This window comes from Papaver somniferum, chromosome 9 (genome assembly GCF_003573695.1).
Source record: "Papaver somniferum cultivar HN1 chromosome 9, ASM357369v1, whole genome shotgun sequence".
NCBI classification, from domain to species: Eukaryota; Viridiplantae; Streptophyta; class Magnoliopsida; order Ranunculales; family Papaveraceae; genus Papaver; species Papaver somniferum.
This window is the reverse complement of record NC_039366.1, coordinates 11,951,141-11,971,543: the sequence shown is the minus strand read 5'-3', so window position 1 is coordinate 11,971,543 and position 20,403 is coordinate 11,951,141. Positions and strand designations below refer to the sequence as shown.

Sequence of the window (20,403 nt, the reverse complement as noted above, 5' to 3'; positions counted from 1 at the left end):
TGTCTTAAAAAGATTTGGAATGGAGAGCTGTAATCCAGTGATGAATCCAATTGTTCCAGGACAGAAACTATCTAAGGAAGGTGAAGGTGCTGCAGTTGAACCAACATTGTTCAAGCAGCTCATTGGGAGTCTCAGGTACCTCACTGTTACCAGACCTGACTTAACCTTTTCAGTAAATCTTGTGAGTAGATACATTGAAGAACCGAAGGAGATACATATGTTGGCGGCTAAGCGAATCCTGAGGTATGTGCAAGGCACAAGTGAGTATGGAATTCAGTACAAGAAAGGAGGAGAAGATAAACTGATTGGCTATACAGACAGTGATTATGCGGGAGATGTAGACGATAGAAGAAGCACATCTGGCTATGTCTTCATGCTGAGTGGCGGAGCTGTCTCGTGGGCGTCAAAGAAACAGCCCATAGTAACCTTGTCAACAACTGAGGCTGAGTTTGTGGCTGCTGCGTATGGAGCTTGTCAGGGAGTATGGCTCAGGAACATTTTAGAAGAGATTGGAGTTAAACAAGCTGAAGGGACTGTAATGTTCTGTGACAACAGCTCAACCATCAAGCTGTCAAAGAACCTGGTGCTACATGGAAGGAGCAAGCATATACATGTCAGGTATCACTTCCTACGCGAGCTAGTGAATGATGGGATTATTCAACTTGAGTATTGTCCGACATTGGAGCAGCTCTCGGATTTCATGACCAAAGCAGTAAAACGAGACACATTTGAGAAACAAAGGAAGAGCCTGGGAATTGAAACTAAAGAAGGTTAAACTGGAAGGGAGGAGTTCCAGTTTAGGGGAAGAAATGAAGAATAAAACGGCTATGCATGAGAGGCAAGTCATCGAGTTAGATATAGTTTGTTGAAGCTTTCTTATCTTTAGGAGATTGAATAAGTCATTAGACTGAGTCAGTTTGTTGGCATCATTTTAGGAGTCAGTTTCGTTTGTGTTAGTTGTGCTTTCATGATCTATTTAAATGATCATTGTACGTCAGTTCATTAAGATATAAGAAATCTTCAGTACAGACTAGTGATCTTGTCTCTGATATACCAACAGTAGTCCCCTTATGGCTCGACGGATTTGTACGAGGTGGGTTTAGTGTGGTATTCCTTTTCTTTTCCTTGTCCGAATTTTCAATCATGTACAACAACAACGCTGTTGTTTCTTATTACTTTTTGAATTCGATGTACTTGAAATCCATATACCCCTGATTTCCATTAATGAAATTTGAATTATCAAAAAAAAAAAAAAAAGTCAAATTTTCTTCTATAGCCTTTTTGGGAAGACACTCGTAATAATTCTCTTGTAAGTTGTATGGCCTTTCTATCCGATTAGAATTTTGAAAAGACACTCGTAACATTTCTGAATTTTTTAAGGAAGAACCATTAGATTTAAAAACAACTGTATTCTTTAATTAGTTTTTCTGTTTGTTAACGTCTTCTAATATTTTAATTAATCTTTTTTTTCTTTTTCTGAATAACGTCTTTTTGTTTGAGAACACCTGTTAGAATTTGGCTTTTGCCCTCTTTTTTTAAAAAGAAAAAAACAATAACTTTAGTCGATAATAAAAACAAGAATTAATTAAAATAAAATCATCTGTTTATGTACTCTATAAATCCCATGTAAAATGTTATTACTCAGATTAATAAAAGTATGAATTCTATGTAAAATGTTAAATCTAGTTACATTTTTAATCATAATCAGAATCAAACAAAACTATAAACCATGAGTGGAGTAGATGGCATATGTCTGTCTGCTTTTTCAATAGTGGAGAATTCAAATTCATTATTACTATCTAAAGGAAGAAGAGCTAAGCTCAAATCTAAATTCAAACTCGACACTCTCCTGCAACTGTTTGATCTCTTCAGTACCGGCACTTGCGGAAGTACATCTTCTTGAAAACTAATGTCAGTATTATCAGATGATGAGGACGACAATCCTGTCGTTGTTGCTGCTGCTATTGTCGACGAGCACTCATTCATGGCAGCTCTATGTCTTCTCATATGACCACCTAAAGCTTGCCCAATCGCAAACTTTGAACCACAAATCGAACACTCATGAACCTTTTGTTTCTTCGCTTGCTGCTGGTTATCACTGATACTTTGATTATCTAATGAGTACAGTTCCATCAATCGAGGTTTCTTATGACTCGCTCTATGTCCTCCTAGCGCTTGGAAAGATGGAAACTGTTTATTACATGTTTTGCACTCGTAAATACGGCCTTGAATACTTGTTGGCATCCTCTGTTTCTGAATCACAGAATCATAATCGATATCTCCATTGTCATGTGATAATAAGCTTAAATACTTTACCATGGTTGCTGTCATGCTTTTTTCCATTTCTCCTCCGTTTCTCTTGTTACTCATCATGTCTCTCTGGAAAACGATGGATTATGAATAAATGAATGAATTTCTTAGTTTCCAACAAAAATGAAGATCTTGTTTTTGCTGCTGATGAGTTGGGGAATTGCTGTGGTTGTGAATGGAGAGTGAACTATTGTTGGTGGAATATATAGAGGCTGTAAGCCTGTAGCTTACCTAGTACCTAACGTGTTGCTTTATTGACTTGAGAATGAATGACTAGAATATGCTTCCTTTGGTCATAAAAGTTTGTACGAATTTCAACTTGAGATTTTCCTAGAAAGTGATTAAATTTGCGTCAAAAAGAACTACTACTAGACGTGCTTGGAAACTTCGACTGCTACATAAATAGTACTCTTATTTGTCTTTTTGTGCACAAAAAAGGGTTGGATAGTTTTATACGAAAGGGAAATGCATAAGCAAACAGAGAGATTCCGTGGTTGTGGAATAAACTAAGACTTCATTGGCATAACTTAACATGGAAGATACAATTGGACCAGGGACGCGGTATATTTGCTGTCAAACTTTTGCACCACAAAAAAATGTATACTCTACCTTTTCTTCCTTTTTTGCAGTGTTATTTGTGCCACACCAAAACTAAATCCCGGCCTTCAACAATATGTAAGTAGCTTTGCTGGTGTTGGTAGCCAGCAACGTCCAAGAATAAGCGATCGAAGTTAAACAAAAATGAGTTAAGGTTCACACATCAATCGGTAAAGGTTCAAACTGATGCAGTACAATGCTGCTTCAGTTTGAGGGGAGCGTTGGAGTAACTCTGTTTTACCTTTTGGTCTTTAGTACTTATTTGTTAGACTTTATATTTTACTGTTTTATTTTTACTATGCAACTTGTCTTTCATTCCTCCTTCTCTATTTAAGTTTTATCATGGGACTCTTGTAAGAAAACAATTATTATAAAACTTAATAAAGTATTTTTTTTGTTCAGAAGGAAAAGGTTATATTAAAAATAAAAATATTGCAAAAGAATAGAGTATTAATTACATGCTCGTAAGCAATTCCTAGCTACTCCAAATAAGACTCGTATCTACAAGCTTGAAAATATCTTGCTCACAGAACCATAATATACCTAGGGTTTGTTTAATTAAATCAATGTTGTCTGCGGTGCTCTTGTGTCTTCCTCCAAAGCGTCTGCTACTCGTCTCATTCCAAATGATCCAGTACAAAACATAGTGGATAATCTCCCATTTTTTCTTCCGTTTTCCATGTAAGACATTGCAGGACCATGCATCAAACAGCTGAACCAGGAAGAGGCCACAAAGTCCCGGATGCTTTTATGAAAAAGTCCCAAAGTTCGAAAGAGTAGGTGCAGTGTTTGAACATGTGATCTGAAGCTTCTCTAACTAATTACACAACACAATTTTTATTTTAAACCTGAATCCCTATGTTACTCAACATATCTCTTGTAGGAAGGGAGTATTGGAATGCTGCCCACAACAAAAAACTCACCTTATTAAGTACTTTCTTTCTCATCAACTACTTCCGACAACAACAAAAAATTAGAAGTGTCTGTTTGAATCTCGTCAAACTAGTAAACAACAACCGTTGAACGTTCCATGGAGCTCTCAAAGTGATGTTGATAAATGTATAACTATGTGTAATTATTTTCAGTTTTTAAGTAGAGATTTCACTGCAAGAAACTTAATATATTGCAGCACCTAATGGTTATGGCATAAACCCTTAATGGTGTCGCGATAACCTATGTAACAAGAAGTTTATTGTTGCATCCAATCTTTATTGCTGCAGCAAGAGATTACACTTTTTGCCACACTCTTTTCATATTGTTGCTACAGTTGTGTGGTAAAAGTTTCATTTTGCAGCAGTAAATTACAACTTTTAGCTGCAGCTGAAAAATACTGTTATTAGAAATTTGCTTTTACAACACCTATATTGAAGATGTGGCAATATATGATGTAGCAATAGCTAGATTTTCTTGAAGTGTTTACGGTTTCAAGAAAATAAATTAGGGAACGAGGTTAGAACTAAGATATAGGTTTCTTCACTGATTGATACACTATCTAAAAGTGAAAGATATGCTTTTTCCTGATAGGACCGGTCGGAACTCTAAAGGATAAACTAGGCCAGAGTCAATATAAAAAAACAGCGGATGAAACCTACTCCTTCCATATTAACTCATTCAAATTGACGTCAGTCTATACTAATAATGTGTGCGTTACTGATGGCGTGTTTATTATGATATGATATTTGGCCCTAAAAGCACACAATTTTATCTTTTTTCTTAATCACCTTTTGGGTTAGTTGTGACTTTACCCTTGGGGGAGTCAAGGTTTTAGCTATGAGGAGACAAAAATAATATCTATTTCGTAAGAACAAACAAGAGATAATTAAAAAGTGTGGAAGGACAAGATATATATATGGGGAAATTTTAAAGCCAATTGTCATCGTTTAATTACATACATCGAATTGCAAATAATACAAGAATGAAGTTGTGTAAGAGTTAGCTATATTTTGTTAATAATGTAATAATCATATAAAACTATAAATCATGGATGGAGTAGATGGCATATGTTTGTCTGCATTTACAGTAGTGGAGAATTCAAAACCCGTATTATCTAAAGGAAGAAGAGATAAGCTCAAATCCAAATTCAAACTCAAAACTCTCCGGCTACTATTTGATCTCTTCAATACTGGCACTTCCGGTACTACTTCTTGTTGAAGAGTAATGTGTGTAAAGTCAGATGATGATGAAGATGACAACCCTGTACTTGTTGTTTCTGCAGTTGCGGTTGTTGATGAAGATTCAATCATGGCAGCTCTGTGCTTCCTCATATGACCACCTAATGCTTGTCCAATCGCAAACGTTAAACCGCAAATCGAGCACTCATGAACTTTTTGTTTCTTCCCTTGCTGTTGGTCATCATTGATACTTTGATCATCTGATGAATATAGTTCCATTAACCGAGGTTTCCTGTGACTTGCTCTATGTCCTCCTAGTGCTTGAAACGATGGAAATCGTTTATCACATGTTTTGCACTCGTAAATACGGCCTTGAGTACTTGATGGCATTTTATGTTGCTGAATCACGGATTGATAGTCGATATCTCCACGGTCACGTGATAATAGCATTAAACACTTTGCCATGGTTGCTGCCATGCTCTCTTCCATTTCTCCTCTGCTTCTCTTGTTACTCATCATTTCTTTGATTCTAGTACAAAATGGGACGGATGTTTTAAGTTGTGATGGAAATTGCAACTCTAGTGGGAGGAATGGAAATTGTTTTGATGCTGAAGAAATGTGAAATAGTTTGTGTTGCTGTGAATGAAACCAGAAATATTGTTGGAGATGTATATATAGTGACTGTAGCCGACTTAGTGAGAACGTGTTGGTTTGCTGACCTGAGAATTTCTTGGATGACTAGAATATATTTCCCTTGGTCGTAAAGATGTGTACGAATTTCAGTTGGGGATTTTCCTGGAAAGTGATCAACTTGATTAGTACTTGGAAACTTCGGTTGCTGAATAGTACTCCTATCCTATTTTGTAGGAGCATAACTTAACACGGAAGACACTGTGGACCACCACCACTTGACGCGTTATTTTTGCTGCCACACTTCTGTATAACAACAATAACACTAAAATAGCGTCCACAAAAATCAAAAAAAAATCAAAAATCAAAAAATATTATCCTTTTGTGGAGTAGTGTTATTGGTACCCCACTGCCAACTAAATCCGGGCCTTCAACTATCATTCAGCAGTTTTGTTAGATTGGCCGCTAAAAAAACAACGGATTTCACACTTCAAAAAAGAAGGTTTCTAGGGACGGCCAGTTTTGAAAAAACGGTCCCTAAAGAAAGATATTTGGGACGGTGATGGTCTGTCCGTCCCTAATAGTCATAAAATATTTAAATCAAGGCTAAAATATGGCCGTCCCAAAAAGAAAACATGGCCAAATAGTATTAGTGACGGTGGAACAGGGGACGGTACATAAACCGTCCCTAATACCTCTTGGGACGGTTTTTTGTCCTCTTGGGACGTTTTTTGGCGTCCCAAGAGACCTTCTGTTTTGTAGTGTCACAGTTTGAATTATTATAATTTGCTGTAAGGTGGATTAGGAACTTATAATGAAGTTCAATTAGTGCTGGCCGGTGTCAACTCAGAGTCTTAAAACGACTCGGTCTAACACAGATCAGTCAACATATAACTACAAGGAATGATCGGTACCTGCTTCATTTTTATTTTCATTAAGGTTGCCAGTTTTTCAATCGTTAAAATGCGTTGCCGAAGATGCACTAATAAGTTGCACACTCGATGAGAATGAACTAATCGCTTATGTTTTTAGCTGTGGTTTTTCGTTGGTTTAGCTAAATGTTGAATAAACCAAATTGATAGCAGAGGATGCATACATAACGTGATTAGAAAATTTCCTTCTTTGGTAAACCACTAATCTCAGCACATCTATTCTTTGTTATTCTATTCAATTCAACTAACTAACCCTCGGCCTTTTGTTGAATGGGCCTGCGGCAAGATACATGTATATTAGCCGACGCATCTTTAAATGACGGAAAATGTTTATTACATGTTTTGAGTACTGATTGATGTTCTCGTTTATAGTCGACCTCTCCACGGTCACTTGATAATAACATCAACACTCATGGTAACTATTACGCTCTCTTCCATTTCTTTTGTACTCTGGTTGGAGGAATGTTTAGCTGCTGAAGAAACCGGGAATTGTTCTTGTGGACCTGGTGAATGAAAACTAAATCATTGTTGGAGTTGGAAGAATATATATATAGATAGCGGGTGTAGCAGACTATGCAACAAGGGCGCAACACGTTGATTTGTATACTTGTTAATAATGATTAAAATATCTAAAGATTTAAAGTTTTGGAAAATAATAGCTCTCATGTTAAACGGCTATGGAACCCTCATTTCTTATCGGTTATGTTCTAGTTGTGCATTTTATCTCTATTAATTATATGTTTTCTTCTTCCCAAAACTGGGAAATTGTAGTGATGGGTTAATACTTGATAATATGATTTTTGGAGCTTAAAGCGTACATTTTATTCTTATAAAAACAAACAACAGAACAGGATAACTAAAAAGTATTTGGAAAGAATAAAGTCATAGATTTGAACTTGGGGAAACTAATATACGAGTCAAATGTCACGATATCATTCAATTATATATACATCGAATTAATTTAGAGTAGTACAAGAATAAAAGTCTGTGTCTATGTGAAATCTAGCTACATTTCGATCATACTATACAATCAAATAAAACTATAAATCATTAATGGGGTAGATGGCATATGTTTGTCTGCATTTACAATGGTGGAGAATTCAAAATCGTTACTAACATAAGGAAGAAGAGATAAGCTCAAATCCAAATTCAAACTCAAGACTCTCCTGCTACTGTTTGATCTCTTTAGCACCGGCACTTGTGGTAGTCTTTCTTCTTGAAAACTAATGTTAGTATCATCAGATGATGAGGATGACAATCCTGTAATTGTTGTTGTTTCTGCTGTTGCCGTTGTTGCCGAATTAGATTCAACCACGGCAGCTCTATGTCTTCTCATATGCCCACCTAAAGCTTGTCCAATCGCAAACGTTAAACCACAAATCGAACACTCATGACCGTTTTGTTTCTTCGCTTGCTGTTGGTTGTCATTGATAGTTTGATTGTCTGATGAATACAATTCCATCAACCGTGGTTTTTTATGACTCGCCCTATGTCCTCCTAGCGCTTGAAATGACGGAAATTGTTTATTACATGTTTTGCACTCATAAATACGTCCAGGACTGCTCGTTGGCATCGTGTGTTGCTGAATCACGGATTGATACTCGATTGCTTCTCCATTGTCACGTGAAAATAACATTAAACACATTGCCATGGTTTCTGCCATGCTTTCTTCCATTTCTCCTCTACTTCTCTTGTTACTCATCATCTCTTTGTAGTGCTGAAAGGGATGGATGTTTTTAAAGTATGAATGAAAGTATAAACTCGGGTTGGAGGAATGAAAAATTGTTTTGCTGCTGAAGATATGTGAAATTGTTGTTGCTGCGAATGAAAATGGAACCATTGGAGGAATATATATAGTGGGTATAATAACGTGTTTGCTTTGTTGTGACTTGTTAATGATAACAACGTGTTACTTTGTTGACTCTGAGAATGACTGAACTAAATTTCACTTGGTCCTAAAAGGTTCGTACGTATTTCAGTTGGGGATCTTCATGGAAAGTGATCAAAATTGGATTAGTAGTGTATGAAATAGCCAAGTAGCCATTCTTGGAAACTTCGTTTCCAAATAGTAGTGGTGCTCGATATTTTGTTTCTTCTTAAGTGATTGGGAATGAATAAACAAAAAGAGCACAACTTAACATGGAAGATACTGTTGGACCACCACTTAATTGACGCGGTATTTTTGCTGCCACGCTTCTGTAAAACAACAAAACTATTATCCTTTTGTGTAGCAGTTTTATTGGTACCCCACCGCCAACAAAACTAAATCCCGGCCGGCCCTCAACTATCATTCAGCAGTTTTGCTGGATTGACTGCTAAATAACAACAGATTTCACATTTTAAATTATCAATTTCATAGAACGTGGTTTCAGATATTATAGTGAAGTTCAATTAGTGCTAGCCGGTGGCCACTCAGAGTCTAAAAACCACTCGGTCTGGGATTTAGTCAATATACAACTACGCGGAATGAGGCCTACTAAGGATTTTCGTTAGAGTACTTGGCAAGTTTTACACCGTTTAAATGTGTCGGCAGAGAGATAGTTACAAACTTAATGAGGTTTCCGGCGAACATGTTTAAAACAAGATAACCAGTATTCCGATTAAAATAAATGAATTCATAGATTATGTGTTTTTAGCATGGGTTTTTTTTCGTTTGTGTAGATCGATCTCAAATAATTGTTCTCGCATTATTTTGGTTATATATGAAACTGAATAATTAAACTGATATACACATACTGAATAATTAAACTGATATACACATACAGTTAGCACACTTGATGGTGCCATGGACTCATGGACTAATGGTGGTGATAACAATGTGCGTCTGGTTTGGTTTTCCAAGAACTGGTAATGGTGTTTCAATGATGTGATTTTTGGCCCTTAAAACACACATTGCGCATCAATTGGCTTTTTGTCCTATGGGGGAGCTATAGGAATGGATAAATCACAAATTTAAACTAAGGGAAGTTTTCGAGTCAGTTGTCGTGATTCATTTATATATGTAAACTTGTACTCCAAGTCTTCGCCCGTCTTTCCCATCAACCAACAAGCGACCGGAAACCCTATGGGTCGAACCTCTTTTAATGAGGCTTTGACTCGGTCAGATTCTATTATCCAACTTAGCTGCAGTTGAACTTTGCGATAGATAGAATAAAGAGAGAGAATTGAATTGGTCTTGGCTAATGCACTCAAAATGAGTTATATGTAATCACATGTATCTACATTTTGATAATATTAATCAATTAAAACTACATATCGCGGATGGTGTAGAAATATGTTTGCGTACTGCTTTTACATCAGTGGAGAATTCAAGATCATTATCATTTAAGGGTTGAAGAGATAAGCTCAAATCTAAATCCAAATTCAAACTCAAGACTCTCCTGCTATTTGATCTCTTCAGTACTGGTACTACTACTTTTTCATCAGTAGTAATATCAGATGGCAAGGATGATGACAGTCCTGTTCCTGCTGTTGCAGGTATTGTTGTCGAAGATTCAATCATGGCAGCTCTGTGTCTTCTCATATGCCCACCCAAAGCTTGTCCAGCTGCGAACTTTAAACCACAAATAGAACACTAATGAATCTTTACCTTCTTCGCTTGCTTTTCGTAATCATTGACTTTTTGATCATCCGATGAATACAAGTCCATTACCGAACGTGTCTTGTGGCTCGCCCTATGTCCTCCTAGAGCTTGAAATGACAGAAATTGTTTATTACATGTTTTGCACTCGTAAACGCGATTTTGAGTACTGGATGTTGTTCTCATTTGTTTCTGATCAATCAAGGATTGAAAATCGATCCCTCCCTTGTCACGTGATAATAACATCAAACACTTCGCCATGGTAACTACCATGCTGTCTTCCATTTCTGCTCTACTTCTCTTGTTACTCATCATTTCTTTTTGTAAAAGGATGGACGTTAAGCTTTGGTTGGAGGAATGAGAAATTTTTATAGCTGCTGAAGAAACCGGTAATTGTTCTTCTGCTGAATGAAAATAAAATTACGGTTGGAGTATGAGGAATATATATATGGTGGGTGCAGCCGACTATGCAACAGCGTGTTGCTTTTGTTAACTTGATATTCTATCGACTAAAATATTGAATTTCAGTTGGGGCGTTTCTTTGGCGAGTTATTGGTAGTGTGAGACTGAGAAAGGACTCGGCCAACTTTGGGAAATTAATTGTTTCTTGTGCAAAAAGGGGTATTGTTTTATATGGTTTTTATTTGAGGAATGAATTAAAAATTGAGACTTGATTGGCAGTTTGGCATAACTTAACGTGGAAGATACTTGGACCGCGCAAACCACACTGTAACACCAGTAGTCCTAATATAGTATTTTAATTTATTTCAATTTTTCTTTTATTGCAGTGTTATCCGTGCCCCAGCACTATTGCGTAATCTATGACGAAACACCTGTTCCTGACTTTGATCATTTTTTATTTTTTTTGATATGACTTTGATCATCAAAATTGAGAATTGCTGGAATAAAAGAAACATCCGATTAACTCCGTTAAATTTGGCGTTAGTCCATCCATTCTAGATATTAATACATTTAGATCGCTCTTCATCAGTGATGCAACCAGCACATGGCAAGGAAAAGGTAGTTTCCAAGTAAGTTCGACGGAAGAAGGTGTGACGCAGAGTAAGAAAGCGATTAAATTGCCCTTCGAGGAGAACTCGGAATTCCAATGAAGATGCTTAAAACAAAGACTTTGCTATATTTTTTAGGACCTAACTCCTAATCATGAATGAACTAACGTTTCTGTTTTTAGCAGTGTTTTTCATCCTGTTGATCAAGGGCTATGTCATACTATGAGTAGTTGGCGCACTACTCCATCTTTTTGATGTAGCATCGCAAAACATTCTAACTGTTAAGAATATAATCCGGGTATGATTGCCATCGTAGGCACACGAAATAGGATTGCCACGTGTCATACCAAGTAAGGTAATGAAATCCTAGTCAAAGATCCGTATCAGTAACCTATTAAATCAGTCAACATCAGAAGGCGAGACACAGATCCCAAACACGAGGTAACTCCCCACCTCGAAGAAAAACAGAAGGACCATCAAGATGCTAAGGCGAAGCCACAAAAAGATTTCTTGGTGAAGAAGAAAAATCGCGAAGTAGAAGTAGTAGGGCGCAAGAAAAGGACAGGTTGCCCGACAAGACCACGTGAAGACAGCGGAAGGTGGGGAAAAACTTTATGGAATATGCACCAGGCGAAGCATAAAGTAACCTCGGCGAGATGATATGAGTTGTATACCACTATGGTTGCTTAGGCCTATAAATAGAGACCTTTGAGCAATGCAAATGGGGTATTTCTGGCAGTAGAGAGGAGAGAGGGAGAGTTAGGGTTTGTAATCCATAGACTTGGAGAGGGGATTAGGGTTTCTCGATAATCCACGAGTATAACTTGTATTTCGCTAAAGATTAATAAATAATCCTTTGTTCTTGCGTTTATCATGTCTTAGATCTTATTTACTTTCCATTTAGGTGTGTTGCTCGATTTCCAGTAATCACATTTTGGCGCTAGAAACAGGGAATAGTAAATAAGATTGAGGGTCGATCCTCATCTAAGAGTTAGAAGAAAGGCGAGGTTGTGAAAAATAGGAGATCTAGGTAATTAGGGTTGAAAAAGTTCACCTAATATTGAAATAAGGATAGGTTAATGGCTAGAGTACCAGATCGAGCAGTGCATGTAATAACAGTAAGGAAAAGCAAACGATTGGCGGATAAAAGGGGAATGATGGAACGGGCCGGAACATCAACTGCAGGAGGTAGACGAGAAGACAACCAACGACGGATGAAAGAAGATGGCCTCACGGAAGGATCGGTGCACACGTCCGATACAGACACCGTTGTCGAGGAGGAAATGAATCGTGAGGAGATGGAGGAGAATATCGGAGAAGAAAACATGACGTTGGACCAGCTAAGGGAGACGTTCCATCGTGAACAAGAACGGGACTGGGACTTGGCGGAACAACAGATGCAGTTGGAAAGGCATAACGCTAGGTTGAGGCAACAAAACCGACAACTTAACGAAAACGTGGAGGATGTCATAGATTCAGAAGGAAACACTGTATCTTCAGAGAAAGATGAGCTGCGGCGAAGGAGATATGAACACGAGGAAGACGAAGGAGGACGAAGAAGACGACGAATGAATGAAAACGAAGAAAGAGACTTGAGAAGAGCACTGGAGATCTCACAATGGGAAGATCAAAGGCGGAGACATGAGGAGAAACAGAGACGGGAGAACGAACTACAACGTCAGGTGAACCTTATCCGAGACGAGGAGGAAAGACGACGACCAGGTGAAGGGAGGCATAACGTGATGAGAGGTCGTCACCATGAGGAGGATGGAGGAAACTTGAACCAAGAAGTTTTAAACGAGCTGAGCGATAGAGGTGGAACAGAACAATAACGGAAGTGATAGAGGAAGCAGATAAATTTCCATTCACCTATGAGATCATGCATGCGGACATCACGGAGAAATGCGTGTTACCAACGCTTGCAAGCATATTCAGTGGATAGGAAAGTGCAGTGCAACACTTGAAGCAATATACCCTTTCACTGATGCAATGGGGACGAAATGATGCAGTACTTTGCCGATATTTCCCTGCGAGCTTAGCAGGGGAAGCATTAGCCTGTTTTGATGGACTCCCGGAAAGGTCGATATCATCTTTCAAAGATTTGCAGAAGATATTCTTAACGACGTATATAAGCAACAACTTGTTGAGGCCAGGGATAGAAAAACTGTTCAACCTGAGGAGAAGGCCAACGGAAAGCTTGCGGGGGTAGGTCACGAGATGGAGAACAGTATGCAGCGAGCTATCAGGGAAAGTTGATGAACGAAATTTCATCTTAGCCTTCGTAAACGCTTTGATCCCAACGGACCTTCTGTACACACAAATATTCATTATCCGGAACTCGATAACGATGAATGAGTTGAGGGAATACTAGGAGAAATATGTAACGTTGGAAGAAAAGCAGAGGCAAGTCAGCGAAATGACGCTGGCCCCGGCAAAAGAAGGGAATTCTAGGTTGTTACCAAGAACGGTGCATGCAACAGAGGATGAACCCAGGCAAGGGAAAGGAGAGCCTACAGTTTCAGTCCCAGCAAAGTTCGTAGCCGTCTCGAGCAGAGATCAGGAGTGGATTGATGATCAAAGTTATGAGGAATCAAAACGAAGAAATCATGATCTACGAAGCTACAATGCGGGATACCAACCTAGGAATAATCAGGGACCCAAATATGGGGAAAGAAGGCCCAATGGACCGATCTTTGAAGATGTGAAACTCCCACGACTTAACACAACTGTGGAAAAGTGTGGGAGGCAATAATGATGATGGAGGAAATCCCGCCACCAACAAATTTCGGGAGGGAGCCCCCTTCGGGGTCACGAAGTCATGAATTTTGTAAGTATCATCGCTTCCATGGACACCACACATGCGATTGCAGGAACGTTCGGCGAATTATACTTCGCTTGATAGACCAGGGGAAACTCGCGCATTTCCTAGAAAGTTATGTGCCACCCCGCCACCTCGTGAGAATCAGCCAGTATATCGGATCTAGATAGATCGAGGAAAGCAACAATTGAACTGTAACTCGATAATTCACGCGACAAAAAGTCTTCAGGACTTTCATGATAATGTGCTTAAAAGAGTGCACAAGAGGGATTTCGAGGGAAACGAAATATTCAGCGTCATGACGAGGGATGACAGAAGAGGGAGATAACCTTCTCGGCGAAGGATGCACCCGATGGGGAAAATTCGCACACAAATCCCCTGGTCGTGACCTTGGGATTCGGAAAATATTCCAGATGGGAGGAAGAGCAAGCTGAGGAAAGGAGAATTTGGGCAATAGGAAGAATCTTAGTTGATACTGGGAGTTCAGTCGATATCCTCTTTTACCATACCTTTAGGACCATGGGATACAAGGACTCAGATCTTGTACCTTTTACATATAACATATATGGGTTCAATGGGGTAGCGTCTAAGCCGAAGGGGGATATGACCGTGAAGATTCTCGCTGGCGAACTAGAGACGAAGGTCACAGTCTGTGTCGTAGATATCGATTCTCCCTACAATTATCTCATAGGGAGGCCTTGGATACACGGAGTAAAGGGAGTTGCGTCGACATATCACCAGGCGATCCGGTTCCCAATGCCAAGCGGAATCGGCGAGATAAGAGGAGATCCGAGAGACGCAAAAGAATGTATTACAAAAGACGTGCATAACTACGAGGAGAAGTTAAGAAATAAGATGAAACAAAGGAAGAAATTAAGTCAGCGAAGAAAGAAGAGACGAACAACTGATGGTATTTACGATAGGGTGTAGCAAAGAATTGAGCGTAACACATGAGGACGAGGAGGAAATCAATGAAGCAAAAGTTCATATTGAGGAAGATAACAATGCAATTCAAGAGGAAGGAGGCCATATCAATCAAAAGCCAAGAGGAAAGGCCAAGAAGGGGAAGGTTGCTGAAGGAAATGAAATGACAAAGAACAAAAGGGAAACTCCCACGACAAAGGAGAAACAAATTTCACGAGAATGAGGGAAGATAAACTGGTCAAGAGACAAAAGGGTGCAAGGACAAGAGGCCGAGGAAATCGTTGAAATACAAAATTCGCAGAATAAATTGAAAGACAGTCGCGAAAACGAGGAGATGGCCCAGTTAAAGGAGGAACTTTACCAAGAGAGGCGAAGGAAAAAAGATCTGGTCAGGGAACGAATAAGGTTAGAAAGGAAAAATTTAAGTTTGATTATCAGAAATAATCATTTGAAAAGGAAGCAGGCAGATAGTGATATGCATGAGGAGAGATATGCTATGGGAAGAGCACGAACTGAAGAAAAACATTATGCACGAAAACAAGAAGGTCTAGGGTGAGGTGAGCAAAAAGAGCGAGAAGACTTGAAGAAAGCAATTGAAAGCAGCAGAAGAGAATTCAGGGAAAGAGAGTATCGAATGCAACAATCAATAGCGGTTACTCAAAGAAGAAACAATATGCCTAGGGAAAGGAGAGAAAGAGATTTGCAAATGGTGAACAAATGTTCAAGGAGCGAGCCATGCAAGCCAGAGATAGCAGCGCTCTTCTCGTTAAGGAAAAGGTAGAGTGAGAGATTGCGAAGCCTCGTTGCAAGATGGGAAGCAATATGCGAAGAATTGAAGGGAAGAATCTCGGAAGAGGAGTTGGTGCGATCATTCATCTATGCTTTGTCAACTAGGCAGCCGCTATTCTCGGCACTATTCAACATAAGAAATGCAGTACGAATGAAGGAGTTGAAAGAATACCAAGCCGAGCACATTCGTAAGGAAGAAGAGTAGACGAGATAAGATAAGTATATTCGCTTTATTTTGATGATAAAAATGAAACGATCGATGCACTCAACTTTCGAAAAGCATAGCAATAAAAATTTGATGAAATAAATATTCGTCGAATAGCCAAAGACAGTAAGACCTCAAGATTGGGAGGCAAATAATGAATATGAAATAAAATTTTCCAGGGAAACTTAAAACCTTCGCCTAGGAAGGCTGGGAACCTACGGCATGCACCCTAGTTCGCATGAAAATGCAAGAGGCAAAGACCTAACGCATGTCGTGGACGACTCATACAGAAAGTTAGGGGCAATGATAAGACCTATTTGCTGGGGACCCCTTTTATGATGGCCTTCGGTAAGGAGTGCAGAAATATGACCAAGGCGTCGGCGTATTCGGTTGAGCTGCGGGTTCCTGGGACGTCTGGAGCGTTACCGGCCATGTTTGTCTGGCAAGTCTTGGCTACGATGCACTCGATCCCAAAGAAACCCCACTTAGGGTGTGACTTCGTAACTCTAAGCCTTATCGGCGAAGAGGATAAGAAGTCGCGAAAATAACTGAGTGTCGTAATAACCGGATGAGGGGAGACCAATATGCATGTTTTGGTTAACCTCCTTGAAGGGGCACTCAGGGGGAATATAAAGGGATGTCACCCTCTAGATTAGGGAGTTGTGTGACCAAAAAAGGCGACAATGTTATGGGGCTGCTATTCATGGGAATAGGTAGGCCTGTCATATTGTCGCGAAAAGAAAACTTAACAAAGATGTTAATGCGAGGTTGATGGATTGTTATTCGCAAAAATAGCAAGCGCCTGAGAATGCGCCGAAGTAATACCCTTTATAATAGGGTGAGGCGTAATAAGACCTTAATTAGGAGGCGCATTAAGACCTCATAAACAAGAAAACCAAGAAGTTAAGCAAGAAATGGATACAACTACTAAAACAGCAAAGTTACAAAGAGCATTCTCAGAACCATCTCGATCGGATAATGCCAACAAGAACAAGAGGCAAGTATATACTTTTATATTTTTTGTTCTCTTAGCATTATCCGATCTAAGAGAAGGAACCTGAGGCAGAAAACTGAGACCGGGCGCATAATGTAGCAATTGGTGCTCCTCACTCTTCTAAAATTAGCATTCTTAAGTCTCCGGAAAGCAAAAGGCAGCAGGGATGAGTGAAGAAGGAAAGTCGGAATTAAGGATGACTTGATAAGTGAGGGAAGAAATAAAGATGAAAACTCGCAAAAGAATAAAAGACAAGTATATACTTAAAGGCTTCATTATTCTTTTAAGAGTTTTCATGGTCAGTATATACTTAAGGCAAATGGCGGATATCAAATAAACACACGCTTGATAAAACAAAATCATAATATCATAAAATGTGATGATTCCCAAAATAAAGTATTTGCCCCCCAAGCTTGGGAGCGCCCATAAAAATTGTTAGTTATAAAACAATGATCTGAGACGAAAGAAGACAAAACTAAAATTTCTACTGAGGAATGGCTTCATTCATGATGGCGGACTCAGGGACCTCACCGCCTGCCCTGGTAATGCTAGTAGAAGATCCCTTGGACCCCTTGTTGTCATTCGCGGTGTCACCTTTTGGCTCCTCGTCGTCATCAAAATATGTTTCCTCGTTGGTAGGATCAGCAGCTTCATCCTGAGGATTCTCATCATCGGAAAAAACCTCCAAAAGAAAATAAGGAGGAGGAATGCCATGCTCGGCGCAGTAGTCGTTGAAGACCGGAACCAAATAACTCTGAGTATTCTTGCGGGCTGTCTTGGCTACCTTCTTGGAAGATTCGATGATCTCGTCCATATTATCATTTAGTATTTCAACCTCCTCATTAAGACGAGAAACGTCACCACGAGCTTCATCTCTCTCTCTGGTGATATGAAGGACCTGACTCTTATGACGCTCATCTGATTCTGCGAAGGTAAGAGGAATTACATTAGAAACAAGGAAGTAAGCTGGGACAATCAAAGATAATAGTACACCTAAATACTACCTTCCGCCTGAAGGATAGTAATATTTAAAGTACTCTGGACATCAGAGATAGATGATCAAGCCTGGATACTTTGAGGTTGGAATCTTCAAGTTGAACGCATAACTCATGATACATTTTATCCCAGCCTTCACCGTGAGGGGATTTCAAAGTGCTCTTGTCAGACTGAATGGCGAGAACGCCTTTTCCACGAAGACTTCCAGTCTTGATTGAAGGAGAGGAATTCGCAGGTTTTGGAAGAGAGGAAATGGATAATTTAGCTTGAAAGAGTTCCACCTTTTTCTTCAGAAAATCAACCTCCTCGTTTAGACCATCCACAGTGTTTCGAGACCTACAAAGAGTAGCTGCGAGCTCGGTTTTGCTTTTGATCACTCGATCGTAATCTTCCTCCAGTTTCTTATAGTTGGCTATCGACGAAGAATAGAGGCCCCGCGAGGTAGTAAGAGAATTAGAGACCCGTTGAAGCTCTGACTTAAGGCTCAGGTTGTCATTGTGGAGGTGGAGGTTCAGTTCCTCGTTACAAGAGCATTCAACTGACAGACGGTCCACTTGCAAGCAAAGGGTCTCGGCCTTTTCATTAAGGATGGAGTTCTCCGAAACATAAATATCATTCTGAGTTGTAAGATTCACCATCTCAGCGCGAATATCTTCCAGCGAAGAGGAAGCTTCGTCGGCGCTCATTTGACGTTGCATGCATCGAGCTTGACGAGCGTAGAATAAGAAAATAATGGAAGCAAAGGAAAGAACAATAGAGGGTCGTTCAATAAAAAAGAACTTACTCAAAAGATTCTCTATCTTTTGATCTTGCTGGCGGGAATGATCTTTTTATTTCTGAAGGTCCTCCGATAAAGCTTTGATTTTAGCTTCATCTTTCCTATCCATCTCGCGAACGAGCCGAATTTCTACAAGGGTGGCCATGTGACGGTAGACTTCATGCGAAAAAAAGCTTGAACTCAGAAAATAGATCTCGGATCCGAAAAGGAAAAATGGCGGAAAAGGTACAAAGAAATCACCTGGTTCATCAAGGCAGAGTATTGCTGGAGAGACAGATTCATTGAAGAACTCAAGAGCGCGGACGAGTCTTGAGAGAGGAAGTCATCAGAAACAAGGGCGTACAAAGACTCCAAAGCGCGAGATCTCATAGAAGGATCTTCTTGGGACTTCTGGTAAATATCCCGAAGGAATTGCATGTCAGGGTCGAACAGGAGATTTGACATTGCAGGCCGGACAGGTTGCTTTCCCTTCTCACCAGAGAAAGGCACCCCCGAAGAACTCTTGGGATATTCAACCCCTGGCTGAATAGGGGAATCCGCGACCTTGGAACGAATGACAGAATCGACTTCTTTTGGAGGAGCAGACGCAACAACTGAAGGGGGTTTTTTCTTAGTACGAACGGGACGACCAAGGAGAGCCGAGGGCTGTATTGCGGCTAAGGCATCCACATCCAAGGTCTTTCGAGGCCTCTTGGTTGCACCAGACGAAGGAGCACTTATCTGCGAAGTCAAAGGTTAGAAACTCAAAAGGGCTAAAATTTAAAAACAAAAGGAAATAAGGATGGTACCTGATAAGAAGGAGGAGGAGTAGGGTGAGAACGTTTCTTGTGGCCCTTGGGTACCCCAGAAGTAGGTACTCCGCCCTACGAAGAGGCACGACGTCAGGATAAGCAAATCATCACAAAATCGCTAGCAAATTGACGAAAATGATATTTGTTCAGAAGGAGTGTTCTTAGCAACCACTTTCTTCTCCTGGCGCGCCTTGACGAGTCCAGCAGCGGGCATCACATACTAAAAAAAATTGAGAAGCATAAGTACAACAGATAGTTCCAAATGATGCAAATCGCAGTAGGAAAAGTCATACCTCACTAGGAACAGTCCAGCGAAGTCTCCAGGGATCACATCCCGCGAAGTAACAGTGTCTGGGAAGAGGACCATTGCGAGGAAAGCCCTTTTCGTCGTAACCCCAGACGAAAGGACCGCCAACTACTAAAGGGAACCTCGCCCAGTCATCAATAGAGAGATGAAGTTGGGAATCCACATCCATAAGAAGCTCCTTAGTAGGGGGAAAAACCGCCTTTCTAACAATCTCAAGACCCCACTCCTGATGCTCCCGGGGGCTTGTAAAGACATATGAATAATTTTCCACGAAAGAGTCTATGTTGAAATACAAGGAATGAAATTCGTCAGCTGAAGAAGGAAGTTGCGAGATGCCATCACGAGAATAAACTTTGAACTCATTGGCAATCCGAATCGCATTACCAGTAAACTGGAAAAACCCACACTGAAGCGTAACGAGAATCTCCAGGAAGATGGGGTTTGAAGGATCATACAAAAGGAAAGATAGTCCCGCTCCCAACTGACCTGGAGATATTATCACCTTATGAGAAGACCAAGTATCTGAACTAAGCCATCGGTAGTTCAGTTCCATCTCTTGGGTAGCAAGAATAATAGGATCAGGGGAAGAATCAATAGCTGGAGTTAAGGATAAACCTAACTCCTGGAGCTC

The 20,403-nt window shown here is 39.8% G+C and overlaps 1 protein-coding gene and 1 pseudogene across 1 annotated transcript; both read right to left on the bottom strand.

Moving 5' to 3' along the window:
- Positions 1-1,620: 1,620 nt before the first annotated feature.
- Positions 1,621-5,686, bottom strand: LOC113311373 (zinc finger protein ZAT1-like). The gene is made up of 2 exons (XM_026560211.1): positions 4,875-5,686; positions 1,621-2,385 (listed from the first exon to the last, which is right to left on the bottom strand). Exons 1-2 carry the CDS (start codon positions 5,535-5,537, stop codon positions 1,711-1,713), a joined length of 1,338 nt encoding a protein of 445 aa, XP_026415996.1. The 5' UTR covers positions 5,538-5,686; the 3' UTR covers positions 1,621-1,710.
- A 1,805-nt stretch (positions 5,687-7,491) lies between these two features.
- Positions 7,492-10,730, bottom strand: LOC113311372 (annotated as a pseudogene).
- Between the last annotated feature and the right edge of the window lie 9,673 nt (positions 10,731-20,403).